At 45.0% G+C, this 20990-nt stretch overlaps 1 protein-coding gene across 1 annotated transcript in view; it reads left to right on the top strand.

Moving 5' to 3' along the window:
• LOC114501818 (ubiquitin-conjugating enzyme E2 E2) overlaps positions 1-9679 on the top strand; it is a 262437-nt gene extending 252758 nt beyond the window's left edge. Inside the window, exon 6 of the mRNA XM_028518570.2 lies at positions 8827-9679. Within this exon, the coding sequence (XP_028374371.1) occupies positions 8827-8924 (98 nt within the window). The 3' untranslated portion in view covers positions 8925-9679. The remainder of the gene's footprint in view (positions 1-8826) is intronic.
• The last annotated feature ends 11311 nt before the right edge of the window (positions 9680-20990 follow it).

Genomic DNA, 20990 nt, shown 5'->3' with positions numbered 1-20990 from the left:
CACCTACAGTGTCACCGGCGCTCTCTGGTTTTTGATACAAGACTGAAAAGGAGACACTGCCTGCCCTCAAGGAGAGGTGAGAGTCAGCAAGCAGAGTGCTGAGTGCCTCCTTGGTAACGGCTGGTTCAGCAGAGGACTCAACAACATCCCTTTTGGAAGAGAGGTTAAGAGCAAGACCTCAGCCCAAGTCAAAGGCCACCCCTTCGGTGGAAAGTCACTCCTCAGCATGGACAGCGTTCCTGGGACTCCCCGGGCTGCCTCAGCCACAGATTTTCAGCACTCGGACGGGCAGAATGACCTAGTAAACTGAAACCACTGAGATACAGTCCAGCTCTGGCTCCGAGCAGGTTATTTATATCTCTGGACTTGGGTGCAGATTCCCAGGCGTAGTGGAGACTGCGGCCACATGTGGTGTCTGAGGCGTGACTGCTGTGTTCACACCTCCTCACCCACCTCCTGCCCCGCTCCGAGCTCCTGACTAGGGCTGTGAGCAGTAAAGACTGTCTGAGACAGAAAATGGTGTATTAGTGTAGTTTGTAGTGGATGGACAACATTTGAGAAGCATGGGATAAAAATAATTTTTTTTTAATTTTGAAGAAAAGGTGTGCATTACAAACAAGCGTCATTAGATTATTGTTGTCATTTTTCACTTCAGTCAGGGCTGCAAGTAGCAGGGAGAGGATCAGGATAATTTTTGGTCACTCGTAGCCAGAGACCGTGAGGAAGATACTCCAATAAGAATTATTTTTCATGGTTAACACAAACAAATGTTTGTGGAGAATGCAGAGGTAGGCAAAAGTAGGTTTGCAGTTGTGAGCACACAAAACAGTTTATTCTTATATTCTTTATTCTCATATTATTTCTATTTTCCATACAAACCACTGTAAACCTACTTTTGCCCGTGTGTGTGTGTGTGTGTGTGTGTGTGGTAGTGTGTTGTAAACTAGATACCTGGTCAGTATAGGCCAACTGGCTGTCAACTATTCTCCCCTTAAAATTTGGCATCATTTACTGACACGTGTCAGTGAGGGCATGGAGAGTCGGAACCCCCACACATTGCAAGCGGGGATATAAATAGGTGCGGCCTCTTCGGACGGCACTTGGCCGTTCCTCTGATGGGTAAGCGTGAAGTTACCGTGTGATCGAGCAGCTCCTCCCCTGGGTGTGTACCCGAGAAAAATGAAAACACGTCCATGCAAAACTTGCACACAGATGTTCATAGCTGCATTGTGCATGATAGCCAAAAAGTGAAGACAACCCGCATGTCCATGAACAGATGAACATGTTAACATACACGTGTACACTAGGATATTATTTGGCAATAAGAAGACTAAGAAGGGATGAAGGACCGATGCGTGCTGCGACGTGGGCAAACCTTGAAAACATTATGCTCAGTGAAGGCAGCCAGTCAAAAACACCACATGTTGTGTGATTCCATTTATGTGAAATGTCCAGAATTGGCAAAGGCATATAATACAAACAGACAGTGTGTTCCTGGGTGTCTAGGGCTAGAGGATTTGGGGTGATGAGCTGATGGGTACAGGGTTTCTTTGGGGGATGATGGAAATATTCTAAAATGGATCAGAGGGTCGGGCGCATAGCTCTGTGGATGTACCGAAAACTGCTGAGTGCACATATTAAACAGGTAAATTGTGCGGTATGCGAATTATAGCTTAATAAAGCTGCTGTTTTTTAAAAAATCTAGCTTTAATATCTCGGCATCTCTTGCTCTCTTCAACTTGCTGCAGCCACAGCTTTTTGCAGTGGTATTTTGGGGAAAGTAATGTGTGACTCTGTGGTATCCTAAGTCCTCTAATGTAAGGTTAGCTCCTGAGTTCATTAGGAATTATTGCTTACCTAAGCCTGGCTGCAACCTCAATCCAATAGCACCATCTGTGCTGTTCTTTAGATGAGTTCATTCTAACAGATCACTTTATATTTCAAGATATGCATTGATTTAATGTACATAGCACTGCTGTGTAGGCTCATTGGATGGGTGTTAAAGTTTAAAAAACATTGGGTCAACATATACTTAGGTTATAGCCAATGCATTGCTTATTGAGCAGTCTCGACTCAGGAGGCATTAACATGGAATGGTTTTCATTTTCTCCAGTCTCCCTGCCTCGGGCCAGGTTTTGTTGAATCTTGCTTTTCTAACCCTTAACAATATTTAACAGATCTCATAGCACTCAGGTCACTTTCAGTTTATTAGCAGATCAGCACAGTCTGTTTTTAAACTCCCGTCTTATACCTGATTGGAATTTAATTTCCTCCTCCCACTCCATCAGGGTAGATGAGACACGGTCTGGTTCTGGGACCTCCTCTCCCTCCCTCTTCAAGGCCTAACTTCTGAGCAGTAGAGACTAGATCACGGAACAGAACAGTGTCCCTTTACCTGATTTCCCATTCATCTTCTCCATTTCTTTGGCAAGCAGTGTCTTGCCATCTGTGCCTTCTGAGTGACAGGTGACAAAATGCTGCTTCACATTCGGGTAATTTGGAGAGCTCACTTTCCAGTTCCCTGATGTGGGAGACCCGGCCTGGGCTGCACCTCTGTGGTGCTCCTCCTCCCCCCGCGGTGCCTGGTAATGTCTAGTGACTGTGGGGGGGGCAGGTGCGGGGCGGGGGCATGTGCAGCACACACATGAACTGTGCGGTGCTCCTCGGTGCAAATTCCACAAGGCCAGTTAAATCTCCCAAACAACTTTCAATGGTTTTTGCCAAAAACTTACGCACTTCCATCTTACGGCTGCAGCCGACAAATGAGTGTGGTTTTAACATGAATGTTGGGTGATATTTTCACTTGAATTAACTGAGACAAAAGTGAAAGATGAAGGATATTGGAACTTGACTTGTTAGTCAATGTCATGAGCAAAACTTCTTTGCTGAATAAAGAATAGTTTAAATACTGGAAGAATATATCCTTCAATTTTTCTGCTATTCAAAATGTAAGGACTCTAGATATAATATATTTTTGTAAGTTTAATCTGTTTTATTAGCATTTTTCTATCACTTTCTTAATGCAGGCAACAAAACAAATTAAATCCCAATTTGTAGCATTTGCCAGTTTCAGGCTACATACATGGCCTTCCTGAATGCGTAATTGGGACAAGATGCCCAGTAGCACACTGAGTTTTTTCTACAATACAGATAAAATACACATGTTTAAAACTGTGAGGATAAATAATAGCAGTAAAATAATTAAGAAATGAATCTTAAGTATTTATTACCTTTATAAATTATTCCATTGTAACTTTATATGATTAAGTTTTAATGACTGTGTTGAAATTCCTAAAAATTTAAAAATTGGCTGACCTGCTGGCTCAAAAATACCAGTGCCTCTCTCTCACCGCATTCTCCTGCGAGCCTCGTAGCTGCCGGGGTGCCCTCCCTGGGAAGCTGCCTTCTCCATGGGCCACAGAGGAGGTAGCCGTGCAGATGCTTCTTCGGTGCTCTCTGTACTCAGTGCCAGGGGTGAATCGACAGGTCAGCCGCTACGCAGCTCATGTCTGGTTTAAATCTCCAGCTGGGGAAGACACCCCCCCCACCCCCCGTGTTCGCTAGAGAGCCTGTTGGTTCCCTCCTCGCACAGCTGGGAGAGGAGAAGTCGTCCCTCCCGTCTGTGAGTTGGTGGGAGGAGGGGAGGCAGGGAAGCCCCAGTCCCACACACCCCACGCTCCCAGGGCAGTAACTCCGTATTCCCACAGAGCTTTCTCTCCTTTTCCCTGTTTCATGACAGCCTTCTGGGACTGTCAGGGTCCGCTTTTCTTCTCTTAATAAGTCTTGAGAAAGGTATTGCTGTCTTTTTTAGTGTTTGGGGTACTCAGTACCTCTTTTAGTATCACCAGTTATTCTGGGTGAACAGCATATTTTACTAGATTTGTATGCAGTTTTATTTAGGATTCTCCAATTTAAATCTAGTTTCATAATGTCCATTATTTGTTTTAAATTATGGACATGATGATTTTCTCCCTAAATCATTTTATATATACATATATATTATATTTTACATATATATGCACTACGTGTGTGTGTGTCTTTTCAGGGTACTTACCCATCTTTCTGGTTTGGGTTGGACCTATAATTAGTAGTCAGGTTTCCCCACATTCCAAAATGCAAAAACCTGCACTTTGTCCTACCCAGAGGAATTTAGATTTCCTGTATCTTGATGATGTTCTTCAAAAAGACATGAGGTTTCTGTAACCTTGGGGTGAAATAGCTTTAATTGCTCCAAGTCTCAACCTCATCAGTATTAGGGTTCTACCAAATATCAAAACATACTATAAAACTACAGCGAGGCCCTGGCTGGGTAACTACATTGGTTAGAGTGTTGTCCCCATATGCCAAGTTCTCAGGTTCAATTCCCGGTCAGGACACATACAAGAATCAACCAATGAATGCGTAACTAAGTAGAACAACTAACTGATCCCTCTCTCTCTCTCTCTCTCCTCTCTCTCTCTCTCTCTCTCTCTCTCTCTCCCCCCCTCCTTCCCTCTCCCCCCACCTCCTTCCTTCTCTCCCCTCTCCCATCCTCTCTCCCCCTTCCTCTCTCTAAGAAAATAAATAAGCAAAAATTTTTAAAAAACTATACTGTGAGAAAAACAAATAAGGCAAAAGACAAACTAACCTATTCAGAGAACTTCAAGCGGAGAACCGGGTCCAGATATGGATAGGAAGCTCGTGTGTGGTAAGGCTGGCACTGCACACAACAGTTACTCTGTGTAAATACAGGGAATATTTCTGAAATGCCGGAGTGAGTGGAGACTGCCTTCATAAATAAGCATGACATCAAACGGGAAAATACTAAGGAAATTGAATTGTTTAACTAGTTAAAAATTTTAGACATATACATGGCAAGGACACCACAAACCAGGTTAAAGGACAAGTGACAGACTGTGAGAAAGCCCCTCCTCCGCACAAGGTAGGTGAGTAGCACTGACATGGGAGGGGCACCGAGTGTATTTTGGCTGAAAACTGAAGAGCCAGGCTTAAAACCAATGGACAGCCTAAGACAAGGATGATTGTTCCCCTAATGAAATGATCTTCTGAGATACAAGAGTAAATATGAAAGTTATTCTGAGAATTTAAGGAGTATGACTTAACTATTAGAAATGTCATGCTTTTAAAGTTTGTCATTTAGATATGGCAGGATGACATCCTGGCACTGCCAGATGCTAGATGACTCCTTTGCGATACTTAAGTAGATGTTTTCACCTGAGGAAAAGCATGAGTTTTGTGGAGCAGTTTTCTCTCTGTGCCAGCGTGGGTTGCTGTCGATGGAAATTTTGCTATCAGATCAATAAGCTTTCCTTCTTCTCTGCTGGTATCAAAGGTAAAGACTGACTTCCTCGACCGTGGCCTCAAAGATTGGGCTGGTGGTGTTGGTACAGTGTCCTCGAAGCACTCCACCAGCTGACGCTGTGTGCATGCTTTTTTATCAGTGTTAGTGTCTGCAGTGGACGGACCAGCCATGGGGGCCTGGGCACCTGTGGAAGCCGCAGCCGCCGCCTGAGCCTCGGTTTGGGCCTCGGCCATGGACTTTGGCCAGCGGAGCCTGAGACCCTTGGCAATGTGGGCATAAGCGTGTTTCCCAAGCTTGGGGTGAGTGAGGCAGGCTAGTTGGTTGAGCTCGCACCTGCTGCCCTTTGGGATCTTGGGCTTGGCCTCCTTGGGCTTTACCAGGTCCTTGATAGCCTTGGCACGTGCCTCATGGCTTGGCAGAAATTGCAGGAGACTTAAAGACCAATTTCCAGCGGTGCACTTTGTAGTTTTTCTTTGGTAAAGAGGAAGAAGACTGATTGCTGATAATCTCAAAGATGGATGAAGACTTGGGAAAGTAGTCATAATCTAGAAACCCAAAATGATGGGAAATTTTTCCTTCTTTTCCAGAAAGAAATTGTGACAGAAATAAGGTTGACCAATCTATGTTTAAAGACCATTATTTCATATAATACGTTTGTAGCCATGAAATTTGAAAGCTCGCAACAAGATTACACCTTACTCTGGGGCAAAATTATAAATACACCACACAGAAATGTGTCTTCATTAAATTTACTCTGCAAGAGTCGCTGGCTGCACATCTATGGCATAGTTTCAGCTGTTACTTGGCGGTCTCAACTTTCTTCTATTCAGTAAAAAATTTTAGCATTAAGATCTGTTTGATTCATAACACATGATTTTAAAATTCCTTCGTTTTGTATTTTTATTTCTTCATTTATTCTTTAACAGATTTAAGAGTTGCATAAATTTGCAGAGATTCACACACAGTAACATTCTTTACAGCATGGTTTATAAAGCACAAAGAAAAATGGAAAGAACCCAAATGTCTCTAAATAGAAAATCATTATTAATTCAGATGAATATTAAAAGTGATGAACTAGGTAATTATTGGTATAAAAAATTATTCAACATATTTTTTTAAAAATCAAAAGATTACAAAAAGCCAGCTATGAGTTAATCTTTTTTAATTGTGTGTCTAGAGAAGTCTAGAGAGTTGTCAGTGTTAACAGTACTTTTCTGTGAGTGAATTTACAGATATGCTTCGCTTACCCTTGCTCTCTTGTGCATTGTCGCAGGTGGTTTTTAAAACTATTAACAATTGTTGTTTTTATAGTTAGCATGCATACCTTTACAGATGGAAAATATTTCTCTTCTTAAAATCAAACTTGAAAAGATAAAAGGAACTATCGTAGAAATTCACTGCTATTTACACATACAAAAAATTTTCCCATTATGCACGTTATTTTTATTAGCACTCTGCCGGTTTTTGAGATATTCCCCCCTCTGGCCCTACTGAAATAGTATTGACACCTGACGTAACACCTTTCCCCACCTCGCAGCTTGCTGTTCCCTATCCTTCATCTGTCTCCTCCTGCCTCCTCTGAGCTGAAACACAGAGCCCTCTCGTTCCTGGACGCCCGAGTGTGCGAGGGTCCAGGGGGAGAGAGCACACTGGCACTGGCGGTTCTTCCAGCAGTTAGCTCGCTCTGCACCTCAGTCCGCTCCTTAGGGAGTGCAGATGGGGGTTAGGACGTCTCCTTACTCTAGAGTCTTCTTAGTTAAACACCTGTCTTTAGTGATGTGGACTGAAAAACTTCTGAGCCCAAATGTCATCCTAAGGCTTTGCATTCTAGACCGGCAGTCATTGGAACAGGATGGTTCTTTCCAAGGGTGAAGAAATGTGACTCAGACCTCTCTGTGGCCTTTTTTAGAGTCTGAGTTCATTACTTAGTCTGAACTGAAGGAACAACATATTTTAAAGTATCTTGGGACAATTTGCAGGTATTTGGTGTCCACATTTGGTACTACTGATTTTCATCTTCTTGAACTCCGGCTGGGCTGCTTTAAGGGACAGAGTTTCAGTCTCAGCATTTGGACAAGTGAAAGAAAAAAATTATAAAGAATAGGCAGACAGGCAAAAGTTCTAAACAAACCCAATACTGAGTAATCTCTTCATTGTGTGTAATAGAAGTCGTGTAAGAAACTGAGCCCTTCCTAGAATAATTATAACAAGCTCAGCACAAGCCCAAGAAAACCGAAGCGAGGTTTGTTAAAACTGAAGCAAAGTCTTGTCGGGAGGCCTTTCAAAGGCTCGGTTATCATCAGCCTCAGAAGGTCGATGAAAGGTGCTGTTTCCATTGTACCTTCAATACTGAGAAGGTGGGGCCATGACTATCTCACTAGAATCTCAGAATCTTCCCAAGTTGCGGGTGGCATTAGACCACAGGCACATGTCCATCTTTTCCTTTTTCTTTCCTATTCAATGTTAACTTTTGCTAATTTTTTTTTCTTTTCCCCTTTGGTTCCTTCGTATCCACTTGCTCTAACACACCCAAATTCTCAACACCAAATACTTTTCCCCTAATTTTTACAGCAACTAAAAATTAGGGGAAAAGTAAAATTAGACAATGTAGGGAAAGGAGTGGATTCTGGGGTCTCCAGAAACCCTAAGTTACTTTTTTTTTCTTTGACTATTTTTTTTTAATAATTAAATGTTGATCCTGTCTGGGTAAGAGCCCTGCTCCACCCCTTGCGCAGCCTTGGGCAAGTGACTCACCCTCTTTGTGTTCAGCTTCCGTACGTGTCAGCTCCCTCAGACGTGCGGAGTTACTCTGTGGGAGTGTTAGGACATGGTAAATCAGTGAGTGGTAGCTATGTTTAACATCTGTCAGTATTTTTGTAGTGAGGAGCTGTGTGGATTTTGATGTTTCCATATTTGGGAATAGACTCTCTCCCCACCCTACCCCACCCCACCCTACCACCCCCACATCCTTGGGGCTCATTAAGGGCTGCGGCTTGATTGGGTGGAACTGGGGCTCCTTCAGTGCGGACAGCCAGGTGTGAGGGCTGCCACCGCTGGGGGTGTAACCCCGGGTGAAGGAGTTACCAGGTTATCCGACCCTCCCCCCTCCCAAGAGATCTCATCAAGGGCCCTGGAGTTCCCCTTCCACGGCCCACCTGTATCTTCTCAGTGAAATGCCCACTTGAAATCAAAGGCAGGTGGGTGGGCGGTATGTGGAAGGGACCGGGAGAGAATTAGACTTGACCAGAAACGTGACACGAGGCATCGGTAAAAGCACAGGTAGATGATTCTTGCAGCCCCTGGTGTGAAATGTGCTCTGACAATGACAGGTCATTTGCAGGTCATTGCTAAAGTAACATCGTTACAGGTTAGAAAAGCAGCTTCTTACCTGCCCCTTGCCTACTGCCACCCCCCATGTCCTACCCCCAGCCCACCCAGCCTTCCACACACTCCTTCTCTTCCCTGACTTGGAAAACGGAAGAGGTGCTGGTATTTACTGACCCCTGACTCTGCTTCCTTTCCAGCTGACCCTCTGGTGGGCAGCATCGCCACACAGTACATGACCAACAGAGCGGAGCACGACCGCATGGCCCGACAGTGGACCAAGCGGTACGCCACATAGGGGCCCGCGCCCGCGCCTGCCGCCCGCCGGACCTGTGCAAGCACATTCACCAAGTGCATCGATAGACCGACCCAGCCCTCCGGACCTCGGTTCTTATTTTCTTATTTTTATTACGTTGTGAACCGTTTTGTGATGGTATGTCACCCCTCTCTCCCCCTTCTTCCTCTCTCCTCCTCTTTCTTTTCCTTTCCTCTCCCTCCCTCACGTCCCCCCGCCCCGTTTATTTCCTTTTTAATTTCTATTAACTTGAAAGACCTGGGTTCTGCTTTCCCACCGCATTGTGGATGGGAGCTTTGTTTTCAGTGCAAACAATGTTGGATCTGTAATAGTAAGAGCTTTCTTACAAAGCTTTGTGTTCCTGTGTGGTTTTTTTGTTGCTGTTTTATTTGGATTTCTTTTCTTTTATGTGATCTTTGGGGAAACACAAATTCAGAATTATATCTCGTTTCTACTTAAATGTAGTGCTTAGGGTTAATTTTTTGTACTGAAGTCTTTATTGGTGGGTGCATGCTACTGGGAACAAGTTTTTGTACAAAAGCTTCAATCAGAATCACTGTGCATTACTGAGACTCCGTTTATCACTAGCCTTCTGTCCCTCACACAGAAGACGGTTGGATTGAACAAAATAATAAGTATTTTGATTTACTTAAAGTGCTTGTAAATTTCTTAGGGACCTGCCACTTTTGACTGTGGATCAGTTGATGTACACTTGTACTATTAAAGCACTCAATAAATCACTGTGGCTGATAAACGCACTCGTGGTAACCTGGCGTTCGCTCTGTATCCCGGTGACCAGCGTGGCCCTACCTGCAGCAAGGCTCAGCTAACTCAATTACACATTCAAGTGCATTTCTCACCCAGACCCCTAGTTTCTTTGTAACTGCGTCACTTAGCATGTGGAATTTCTCCAGCCGTCTGTCAGTAGCCTGATGATTTTATGGTTGTTTCAGGTCACCGTCATGTTACATAATGGCTGGGCGTTCCTTTCTCGGGGACATCCTTTCTGTTACAACCCTCTTCACACGACAGTTAGGAGAGGTGACTCCAGAAATAGCCTCCTGGAGAAAGCGAAGCCCGAGCTGATCATTGTGTTTGACCACTTTTGAACTTAACGTCTCTCTCTTCCTTTTTCTCCTAAGATTTTTATAGCGGTGGTCTTTCAGTTTCGGTTTTGTTTTTTCTCCATAATTCTAGTGAAAGAAGTAAACTCAACTGTATCAGTCACGGTCAGCACATTCAGTCTGGCTTTGACCTTCAGGCTATTTTAGGGAGACAGCAGCAGGAGGCAGAGGAAACCTGTGTGGTGTGGGCGTGTGGTTTGAGAAACACACTGACGTGCTGGCCGGTGGCTGTGCGTGCTCCGTGCTGCAGGGCCCGGCGGGAACGCCGGCTTCCGCTGCTTACAGCACCAAGCCCCCTCGGCTCGGTGTCCCTGCTGAATAGTCAGGTTTACAAATCAAGTCATTCACTTTAAACATCTCTGGTTCCAATGTTAAATACCTGATTCAAAAGATGCCGTTTTTGTTGCTTTTTGAGTGGATAAAAAAAAGTTTTTATTTTGAAAATCTAACTTTTAAACCAGAGTGCCTAGGGATAATCTTTTTTCTTTTTAGCAGCAGTATCACCATTAATTTCCTCGGAAACATTTTCCGGCATACCAGCACACCTTATGGTCTCTATTGAAACTACTCAACTCTGCCCTTGTAACAAAAGGAGCCACAGACAATGGATCTGAATTGGCATGGCCGTGTTCCAATAAAACTCTACTTACCGAAACAGTCAGTGGTCAGCTCGGGCCTGTGAGCGGTAGTGTGCCTCTCCCTGACGTGGACTCCCTGACGTGGACCCCATAAACTAGGGGGGAGCAGTCAGTAACTACTAAGGTGAACGTCTCTTTCTTTGAAATAAAATAAATGTAATTACTATAAAACAAGACCAATTTTTAGAAAATTACCCAAAATGTTTTATTGCCTACTGACTTTTTCACCACAAAGATTGTTAATACTTCTTTAATACTTTAGATTTAACAATTCAACCCTGAAAGCATAGAACCATTATAATGTACAATTTTATTAAACTGGCTATTGTTTTTTACTTTTGATTGATTAAAGCAGACTCCCGATATTAATACTGATTTTTATAGACAGTGTTTGAACTCAGTTGTAAAACATCAACACCATTGGACACACACTTTAAATGATATATCCAATATATTATACCTATACCTCTTTATTAGTTATGCTTCAGATCATATAAAAATGTATGTTATTTAGGAGTCCAAAGATTATAACAACTCTTGTAGGAAATCAGTCACAAACCTGTGTTTGCTTTCTTGTGATCCATTTTTTTAATTTTTATTTATTTTGTTAAGATTTTATTTATTTATTTTTAGAGAGGGAAGGGAGGGAGAAAGAGAAACATTAATGTGCAGTTGCTGGGGGCCGTGGCCTGCAACCCAGGCACGTGCCCTGACTGGGAATCGAACCTGCGATGCTTTGGTTTGCAGCCCGACCTCAATCCACTGAGCTACGCCAGCCAGGGCTTCGTGATCCATTTTTTAGGTTTTATGCCAATTTGATATGAAGACTCTATAAAAACTTCTCTCCCCATGTTTATGAACTATACAGATGCTTAATGACAAACAGAGGTACCCTCCCATCAAAATGTAAAAGGTAGTGAACCTCCAGAGAGACCAGCTTACCCTTAGTTGAGCTTCTTAAGTCTCAACTTAACATAGTAATTTTACTTGAAATGTATAATCATGGCAAGCAATACAATTCCAGTAAGTTCTCAAAAACGTTTGTAAAAAAGGCTTGGGAGAGTTTAGCACTCAGGAAAACTAAATAGCTTTGCTACTAATTATGAGGATAACATTTCTAAAATTCAGGAACAATTTTATAACCAAATATTACTTTTCAAACCAATTACTGCTAATTTTTGTACTTTGTGGCTTTGTTAAATAAGATGTTGGCAGATTATTAACTGAGGCAGAGCCATTGGTCATTGAGAAAGTAGTTTGAGATGATATTGATCTTAGAAGTCCAATGTGCTATCCATTGCGCTACAGAGCCACCTTGAGATGATATTGATCTTAAATAATTCAGGAAGTGATAGCCTTAATTTGTCACAAAACAGCAAATAAATAGAACATTCTTTATCTGTTTTTCTACAGGAATCCATTGAAGATAACAAATGCAAAAGTAGTCCCTCTTTTCTTCTTTTTCCAATATTAGAGAGGAATCCTGGAAGTTCATACTAGATTAATGGTTTGGGAATTAGGAAGAAAGGAAATGCTTATTCAAAATGTACTGTGTGCCAGGCCATGAGTTGCCTAGTAAAACCTCAGCCTAGATTCTTCTTCATCACCCGTAGTGCAACAACAGTGCAAAGGGGCAGAGAGAGGTCACACTCGCCTGGCACGGCCTGCCTCTGCCGGGGCTGCCTGGAGCTGCCACAGTCTTCACTGTCTGTTCAGTCTCCAGCTTGAAACTCCTGACAAACGCATCAGTGACCGTGGCCACCACCCTGAGCTTTGACGGGTGTAGTCTCCATCCTTGAGACCAGCAGCTGGTGTTATGCTCACCACCAGACAACTTCCGGGTTCCACGCTTTAAAAATCAAAGTAGTTTATGGACTCTCATTCAAAGCCTGTGATGAGAAATTCCAGAAGTTATTATTAACCCCCAAGGGACCCCATTCACTTTAAGCATTAATGAGGAAATTATCTTTAAATTCAAGCATGACTGTCCATTTTTATTTAAATGGAAAACATCTGTCCAAACTAAAGAATCCCCAAATTCTCATGTGTTCTCGGTGGTGTGTAATAAAATACCAGGATGTACTTGTCAGTTCGGATTTGGGCTCTTGGAGGAATGGTAATGTTTAGTAATTGTTGGGGTTTTTTTAAATAGTTGAATAAGAAAGAAAAAGAGGTTTATGTAAAAAAATGTTTTTATGGTAAAAGCAAAAGTCATTTAAAATGAGTATATATTTAAAAAATAGTTTTACATAATCAACTTTCCTGGGCATTGCAAAATAATACAAAGATTATATGTATTAAATTCCTGAAATGTTTGTAAGCAATTTGCCTTGATTTGTTCTATGGATTAAGAGGTCACGGAGTGAGCCTTTGGGGCCGCACAGCCAAGGGAAACCGAAAGTGCACACTGGTTAAGAAGGACAGAAATTTTGGCAGGATGGTGTTATTTATAGCAAGAGATTCAGAGTGTCACTTTTGTTTAGGGAAGATGAATAGGGAACTATAATTCCTTCTGAGGCAGAATCTATAAATTATCCCCAATAGCCATTCTCCCTTTCTTCCTTCTTTAAATAAAGCTATTGGAGTGTCAGCCGGGCATGTGGCCACTTAGCTAGAAACTAAATTCCCCCAGTCTCTCTGTGGTAGCTTGATAGAAAAAAATGGCCCCAATTCTCAGTCCTTCAAATATCCACATCCTTTGCAGCTTCTTCCATGAAAAGCGGGAGCCCTGTCTTCCCCACCCCTTGAATCAGGGCTGGCCTTGTGACTCGCTTCAGCCAGTAGACTATGGTAGGAGGGATCTTGTGCTGGTTTCGAGCCAGTCCTCCAGAGGCTTTGTGCACTTCCCAGCTCCCTTGGAACCCTTCTGTGCCTCGAGAGTAAACCCCAAGCTAGCCTGCGGGGAGACGAGCGACCTCGTGAGAAGAACTGAGATGATCCTAGACAAACCATCACCCGATGTCTCCGGGATAGCCCAGCCAGGATCTGCAGAGCCATCTGCCCAGTGCATGCATCAGCCCAACCAAGACCAGATAACCTGTCCACCCGACCGGACATTGGTGAACAGTAATAAATGGTATCAATCGAAGCCCCTCAGTTGAAGTGTGCTTTGTTACACAGCAATAACTAATACCATTCCTTACAGCTGGGCATCGCCATGTAACTAAATTCCAACCAAAGAAAGTGAACAGAGCCCTGGGAGCAAACTCCAGACCCTGCCCTGTGAAAGGAAACCTTCCACTCCCTCGTCATACTTTCCATGGTGTGGGATGTGGACACCACACTGCTGAGCCAGCCGTGCCCATGTCGGCAAGGGCGGCACCCCAGACAGGACCCAAGTGCCTTGGGCACCTCCAAGCAGAAATGCCTAGCCACTGGATACGCTAGACTCACGTGCAGGAAAGCTGGGGTCCAGGATTAGAGCTGTGAAGTTGGGCATCGTTCGGATATGGAAAAGAAGGTGACTAGGGAAAGGCAGTGAGGGTAAAGTGAGCAGAGAGGGGCCAGAACTAAGCCTTGGGGGGCACCACATGGCCCGCCCCCCTACCCTGCCCCAGGTGCCCAGAGGTGACATTTTAACACATTTGTTTAAAAATTGGTAGATGGAGTACTCTGAGGAATTATGGGAAGAAAGGGCAGCTGGAATCGCTGAGGGACCACAAGCAGAAGTATGGACAAAGCAGAATGCACACGAGGAAAAACTCTACAGGGAAGGAGACATTCTGAAGTTAAACCTGCTTCCTGCTGCTGAAATCCAGAAGCTGAAGCTGCAGCCGTGGCCCAGGGGACGCCGTTGCTACAAGATGATAGGGACCGAGGTCCCTGATAGAGCACGGGAGCACCTGCAGTCTTTCCTGTGCAGAGAACTCTATCTTTAAGCTTCCTGAAGCCACTGCCACGTCCAGGTTCCGATGAATTGAGACTGATCTGAGCCCGACAGGGGTGCGCGCAAATGAGCTCACGGCGAAGGCCGCCTGTGGGGAGGGGCGGGAGCAATAAGAGGGCGCTGCTCACATAAGGGCTCAGTTTTACTTCTACCATCCTTGCTTTTTTACAGAGATCTAAAGCCAGTAACTATGGCAAATGTCATTGGCTTGGGGTGGTTAAAAATATGGAATGTTTGTTATAACATCATCTGTACTTTTCTATACATATTTTTCCAATATAAAAAAAATTAATGTAAGAAAACACTGTAAGCAAGTCTGACATAAGAAGGGATACGAACGTAAATTTTATTTATTGACTGATTTTAAAGAGAGGGGAGGGGAAATTGGCGGGGGAGAGAGAAAGAAACATTGGCTTGTCGCTCCACTCATTTATGCATGCATTGGTTGATTCCTGTATGTGCCCTGACTGGGGTTCGAACCCACGACCTTGGCGTATCGTGATGATGCTCTAACCAACTGAGCTATCCCCAGCCAGGGCCCAAGGTGGGATAAGCATTTAGTTTCTGTGTGATATATTTTGATAAGCTTACATTTCATATATTGACTGTGTATGGCTAGTGAAGGCAGCACCGGGTGCCCTGAGAAGGAAGAAAGAAGAATCCCCAGTGCACAGGCTCCGTGTCAGGTTCTTACCTCTGTGTGGGTGCACCTTGTAAAAGAGGCATAATTGACCCCACCCGCCACCCCCCGGAACCTTGCCTTGCCTTCCATTTTCTGGTGAGGAAAGGGACACAGAAAGGTTGTCCAGCTAAGCAGTGACCTTGTCAGGATTCAGAGCCTGGGGATTCCGAACCCTTCCCCCTACACCTTCCTGTCGCTCCCCGTGAGAATACGCAATTGCTGGTGATCACGTGTGCAAACAGGTGCGCTCCGGCCAGCACACACATGCCACAGTTCTGGCCACATTCTGTTTAACTAACAAAGTACACTCGTGGGCGGCCAAGGGACTTGCTCAAGGTGGGGTTCTCAAGCATATGGTAGCATTTTTTATCCGCAGATTGTTTTTTACATTTTGGCCTTCCGATTGGGGATACGATTCTTTCAGAAGTACAAATGTCAAAGGTGTGAGACTCTAGAAGGCTGTGAAGATTGCCTGTGAGCAACGAAAGGTTTCTGTGGCAGAACATTTGGGGCTTGTTCATTCCCTTTGTTCACTCATTTTCATTTTGTGTTCAATGAATAAAAAGGGTAATATACTGAGACAAGATTCTGTATTATCATCATAATCATCATCGTTAGCACCACAATTACTACCCCTTCTAAGTAGTTACTATGTAAACATGCAGCATAGGGCATGGAAAACACTATAAATAACTGTGTATGGATGTATAAAATCTTATTTAGTACTTTCTATAATCCCCTAAGATGCATATGATCTCATCATATACACATGAAAACTGAGACCCAGAGATTTTAATAGACACCCCCCGCCTTCATGTAACTGCTAAGTGGCAGAGCTGGCTGGGTCTTAGAACCAGATCAGAGCCCGTGCGCAAAGCACCACAAGGTAATTGTGAATTTACCAATTGATGAAATGGGAAGTTCCTGGGTTTGTACAACTAAAGCCCTTCAACCTTGTGTTAAATGGACCGCAGGTAAAGCAAAATAGTGCATGTAGCTACACTGGGTTTAATAGCCCCTCAAACGCGAAATAAGGAGAACAAAGCAGGAGGAAATCAGAGTGACCCTGGCAGCCTGGGGTGTCGGGAAGAAAGCAACCAAATCAGCCCCAGAGAGCCGGAGCCACCTCCGCCCTTCAGGAGCCAGCTTTGAAAACCAGAAGCCTGAACCCTCCCCAGCTGGGGCGGGGGGGCCAGTTCCTCCCTCCCCTGACAGAGATTTCTGCTTTTCTCTCCCCACGCCCTGCAATCCACACGGGAAGATTCCTAGTCATTTTATAGCTGAATTCAGTAGGAAAATAATGTTTATTCACTTCACAGCCAATTTGGGCAGAACGTCTCTATTCCATAAAATAACGCTTTGATACGTTTATGATTCAGAATTGCAGGCACATTCCTCGCCTACGGTTGTGTTTCAGGCTGGATAAAATTAAAATATCACTTTCCTTTTTCTTTCCTGTGGATTCACTTGAATTGCCCTCATTAGGCAGAACTCGTGCTCTTGGGAGAAATGCCAGGCTTCAGAATAAAGGTCTTACAAAGCCAACCTCATAAAGTTGCAGGAGCCCAAAAAGAAGACAAGAGGCGAACATGAACATTAAATGGATCTCTCTCTCTCTCCCCAGCTCCTTCTCTCCCCCCATCTGTCTCTCCCACCCCACCCCACCACACACACACACACACACACACACACACAATCTGGCTTCCTTTCTGCCACTTGACAGAATCCACCACTCAAATATCACTCATCACCGAAGCCAACAGCATCTGGAAGCTTGTCCTCAGGCTTCTCGTGCTGTAACCCCCGTCCTGAACTCTTCTCTGCTGGTCGGGTTTAAACCCCACAGGTCCCAAAAGCAGCCCTTCGCAGCCCCCGAATGGTCCTCATCCCTGATTTTCTATCCTGGCCTCTCACCTCCTCTCTTGTTAGATGATCTTCCATTTTCTGACAGTGTCTAAATCACTCACCTGGCTTCTCTCACAAATGTCAGCTCTAAATTTACAGCTTCCCACCGAAAGTGGGTCCCTGGAGATCCCACAGACGTGGCACACTCTGTGCTTAAGTCGAACACACCCACTCAGTGTGCACTGGTTGCGTCCCCGGGCCGTGTACAGGTGCTGAAGAACCGCAGCGGTGAGGATACAGTTCATCCTGCAAGGAACCAGATCAGCCCAATACCCTGTGTTCCCCCAAACGAAGTCATTGTAGGACTGACCCGCCACAGGTCCGCACTCCGGAAGGATGCAACAGAGCCGGGACCTGGGCCAGTGACGTAAGCTCCCTCCCCACGTCTGCCTGTCTACAAACTGGAAATAAAAGCATCCGCCTTACGGGTTATATTTTAAAGTGCCTGTCAAACAGTGGTGCTGAATAAATGTTATTCTCCACCTTCTTTCCCTTCCCAAATTATTGTGCCAGAATGTATTCATCACCTCGTATGTGCCAGCCAAACCTCCATCAGCCAATGGTAGTGGCTGAGGCTTCCCGCCTTGTTCCTATGCTGTAGTCTTAATGAGAAATATCAAAGGTTGGAATCTAAGTTAAAAAGGAAAGAAAAAAAAGAATGGGAGTTAAGTAGGGGGCAGGGAAGAAACACTGGATCAGTGGAGATTGAGGGGTTTTTCCCAAAATTATTAATTCTCTAGAAAGACACACAAGAAACAGTAACAATGGTTGTCTGTAGGGAGGGGCTTTGGGTATATCAAGTTAAAAAGAAAAAGGCAACCCTGGCTGGAGTAGCTCAGTGGGTTGAGTGAGGGCTATGAACCTAGGGGTCACCGGTTTGGTTCCCAGTCAGGTCACAGGCCTGGGTCGCAGGCCAGGTCCCCAGTGGGGGCTGTGTGAGAGGCAACCACACACTGATGTTTTTCTCCCTCTCTCCCTCCCCCTCTCTCTAAAAATAAATAAAACCTTAAAAAAATAAAAATAAGACAACTTTATTGCATACCATAGCATTGCATGAATTTTAACCACGCACAACTACTATATTTTCATAAAATAAAAAAGCTACCAACAAATCGGCACAGAATTCTCTCCAGCAATTTAAAGGCAATTAAAAGAACTCTCTCCTTCCTAAAGCACACCTCTCTCTATTGATGATGATAAACCAAGATTTAGCTCATAGAGATGCGTGATGGCCAAGAGTGTGAAAGTGGCTGGTGTGTCTTTGTCACCCACAGGATGGAAGGAAGCCACTTACAGTGTGAACCTCTAGCCCGGGCGCTGGGGGCTCCAGAGTACCAGGAGGTAACTAAACTGAAGTCCGAGGATCCACTTCCAGCCTTGGCCCTGGCACTGACTTGCCTTAACTGCTCTGCATCTCATTTTTCTCTTCAATAAAATGTGATTTGTAAGGTCGCTCTGGTCCTCCAATCTCTGATACTGTGTCAGCACAGAGTACGAAGGCCTCCCAGTCCCCTCCCAGCCCCTGTGGACCACAGCCCATCTCTGTGCCACCCTGTTAAAGTGCCCGCAGAGAGTGCTTTTCGGTGTTATTTCTAGAAAGGCCTCCCAGCCCCCATCCAGATTAGCTATGCGAGGTCTGTATAGAAAAAGTCCAGCCATTGTTAACATAATGAGAATGGTTTGTGCAACACTGATGTAACCTGGCAGCCAAGGGGAGTGGGCTGCAATGCACATGTGTGAACTATGTCAACTTCACTATACTAGTCAGTGGGGACGGTAGACGCCATTGAGTGAGCACGTGTACTCTGTGGCTGTCACATTCAAAATGACTGAACGAGTAGAGAGACAAATCTGCATCACATTTTGTGTTAAGCTTGAATGTTCCTCCATGGAAATTATTCAGGTGATGCCACAGCTATGGGCAACTGGCGATTGGCAGCTTCATCATGACAATGTGCCCACTCATGCATTACGTCTCATGCAGTTTTTTGGTGAAACATCAAACCACCCAGGTGACTCAGCACCCCCTACAGCCCAGATTTGGCACCCTGTGACTTCTGGCTTTTCTCAAAACTAAAATCACCTTTGAAAGGGAAGAGATTTCAGACCACCCATGAGATTCAGGAAAACACGACAGGACAGCTGATGGCAATTGGGAGAACTGTGTGAGGTCCCAAGGTGCCTAATTTGAAGGGGACTGGGGCATCCCTGTCCTAGGTACGGTGTTTTTTGTATCTTGTATCTTCTTCAGGAGAGACCTCGTACATGTTCTCCAAAGGGCGTTTTCAGCCACAGGTGGTAGGAAATTGATTTGGGGTAGTACATGGACAAACACTTGTTACATTATGGTATTTATGTTTATGCATTTCATGTGTTGTATTTACCACTAACTTCATTGTGCCGTGTGACACAGGTTCTGTTCACGGTGCAGAGTGTTACAGCCTTTGGGAAAAATGAATGAATAACAGCTGATAGCAAATAAACGTGGTGTCAGTGGTGCATTCGTGAGCACAGCCTCAAAGGCGGTTACAACTGTTATGAGTTGAATTGTGTTCCCCCCCAATTTATGTTGCAGTCCTAACCCCTGTACCCCGGGATGGGATCCTGTTGGAACAGGGCTGCTTCGGACGTAATTTGCTAAAATGAGATCACACTGGAGTAGGGTGGGCTTCTGCTCCCGTGCGACTGAAATCCTTACATGAAAAGAGAATTTGGATACAGACATGTGCACACACAGAGAGAATGTCCTGTGAAGGCTGGAGTGACGCTGCCACAAGGCCAGGAACCCCCCCCCCCCCACTCCAGGCAGCCAGGAGACGGGCCTGGAACGCTCCCTCCCTGGTGCCTTCGGAGGGTGCACAGCCCTGCCGACACCTTGCTCTCAGACTTCCAGCCCCCAGAACTGTGAGACTATGGATTTTTGTTGTTTGAGCTGCCCGGTTTGTGGTGCCGTGTTGTGGGTGGCAGCTCTAGGGAACGAACACAGGAGTGCAGAGCGCTGTACTGCTGCCTGGGGACGTGGAACAAAGAGAGACGCTGGTAGAAATAACTGAAGGAAATGGGGAGGCAGCTAGGGCTTGGGGACAAACCCAAACTCCAAAGGTTCCATCAGCCTTTGGCACCCACAGCCCCAGGCAGGTGTTTACAGGACTGCAGGGAGCAGCTGACTCAGGGTCCTACACTAGGGTGCCCCTCCCCTGGGCACTTTGCCCTCGGGACCGTGAACCCTGGGCAGACTCACAGCTGACCTAAAGACATTTTCTCAGGTCTCCTCCCAGTGACTGGTATAGGAGGCATGACTGGGGGTTCTTTTGAATCTTTTCTTTTTTTGCCTCCTCCCTAATTTTTCCAGGACCTCACATCAAGAATCATTAACCATTTAAAAAAATTTTAATAAGCTATGAGCATCCATGGAGGCGAAGTTCATGTCCATGCTCTTTTTCACCGTGGTGATTTTTAGACGCTGTCAGCCTCAGTGCCATTGGACACAGGCAGTGTCCTCACACCCTGGTGCCCGGACGATGGCAAGGACGCACAAGGTTGGAAAGCCAGGGGGCCTTTGTGTGACTGTGCCTTTGCACAATCCTCGGTTTCCCCCTCTGTCAGCAGTGGCTGAGGTACCTCTAGTGCCTCAAATTGTCGCTGTCAGGATCTGTGGAGATTGTCCCGATGAAAGGGCTTTGAAATACCAAAAACCAGTAAGAGACAGTCACCAAACATGTGATGAACATGTCACCAAACATGACATGGTCCCCTCATGTCATGTCATCGACTTCCTTGATGAATGACATGAGGGGACCCTTTCCTTCACTGCATGAAGATAACACTTGTCAA

The sequence above is a fragment of the Phyllostomus discolor genome, chromosome 7, assembly GCF_004126475.2.
Source record: "Phyllostomus discolor isolate MPI-MPIP mPhyDis1 chromosome 7, mPhyDis1.pri.v3, whole genome shotgun sequence".
Classification (NCBI taxonomy): Eukaryota; Metazoa; Chordata; class Mammalia; order Chiroptera; family Phyllostomidae; genus Phyllostomus; species Phyllostomus discolor.
This window is presented reverse-complemented; position numbering and strand designations above follow the sequence as displayed.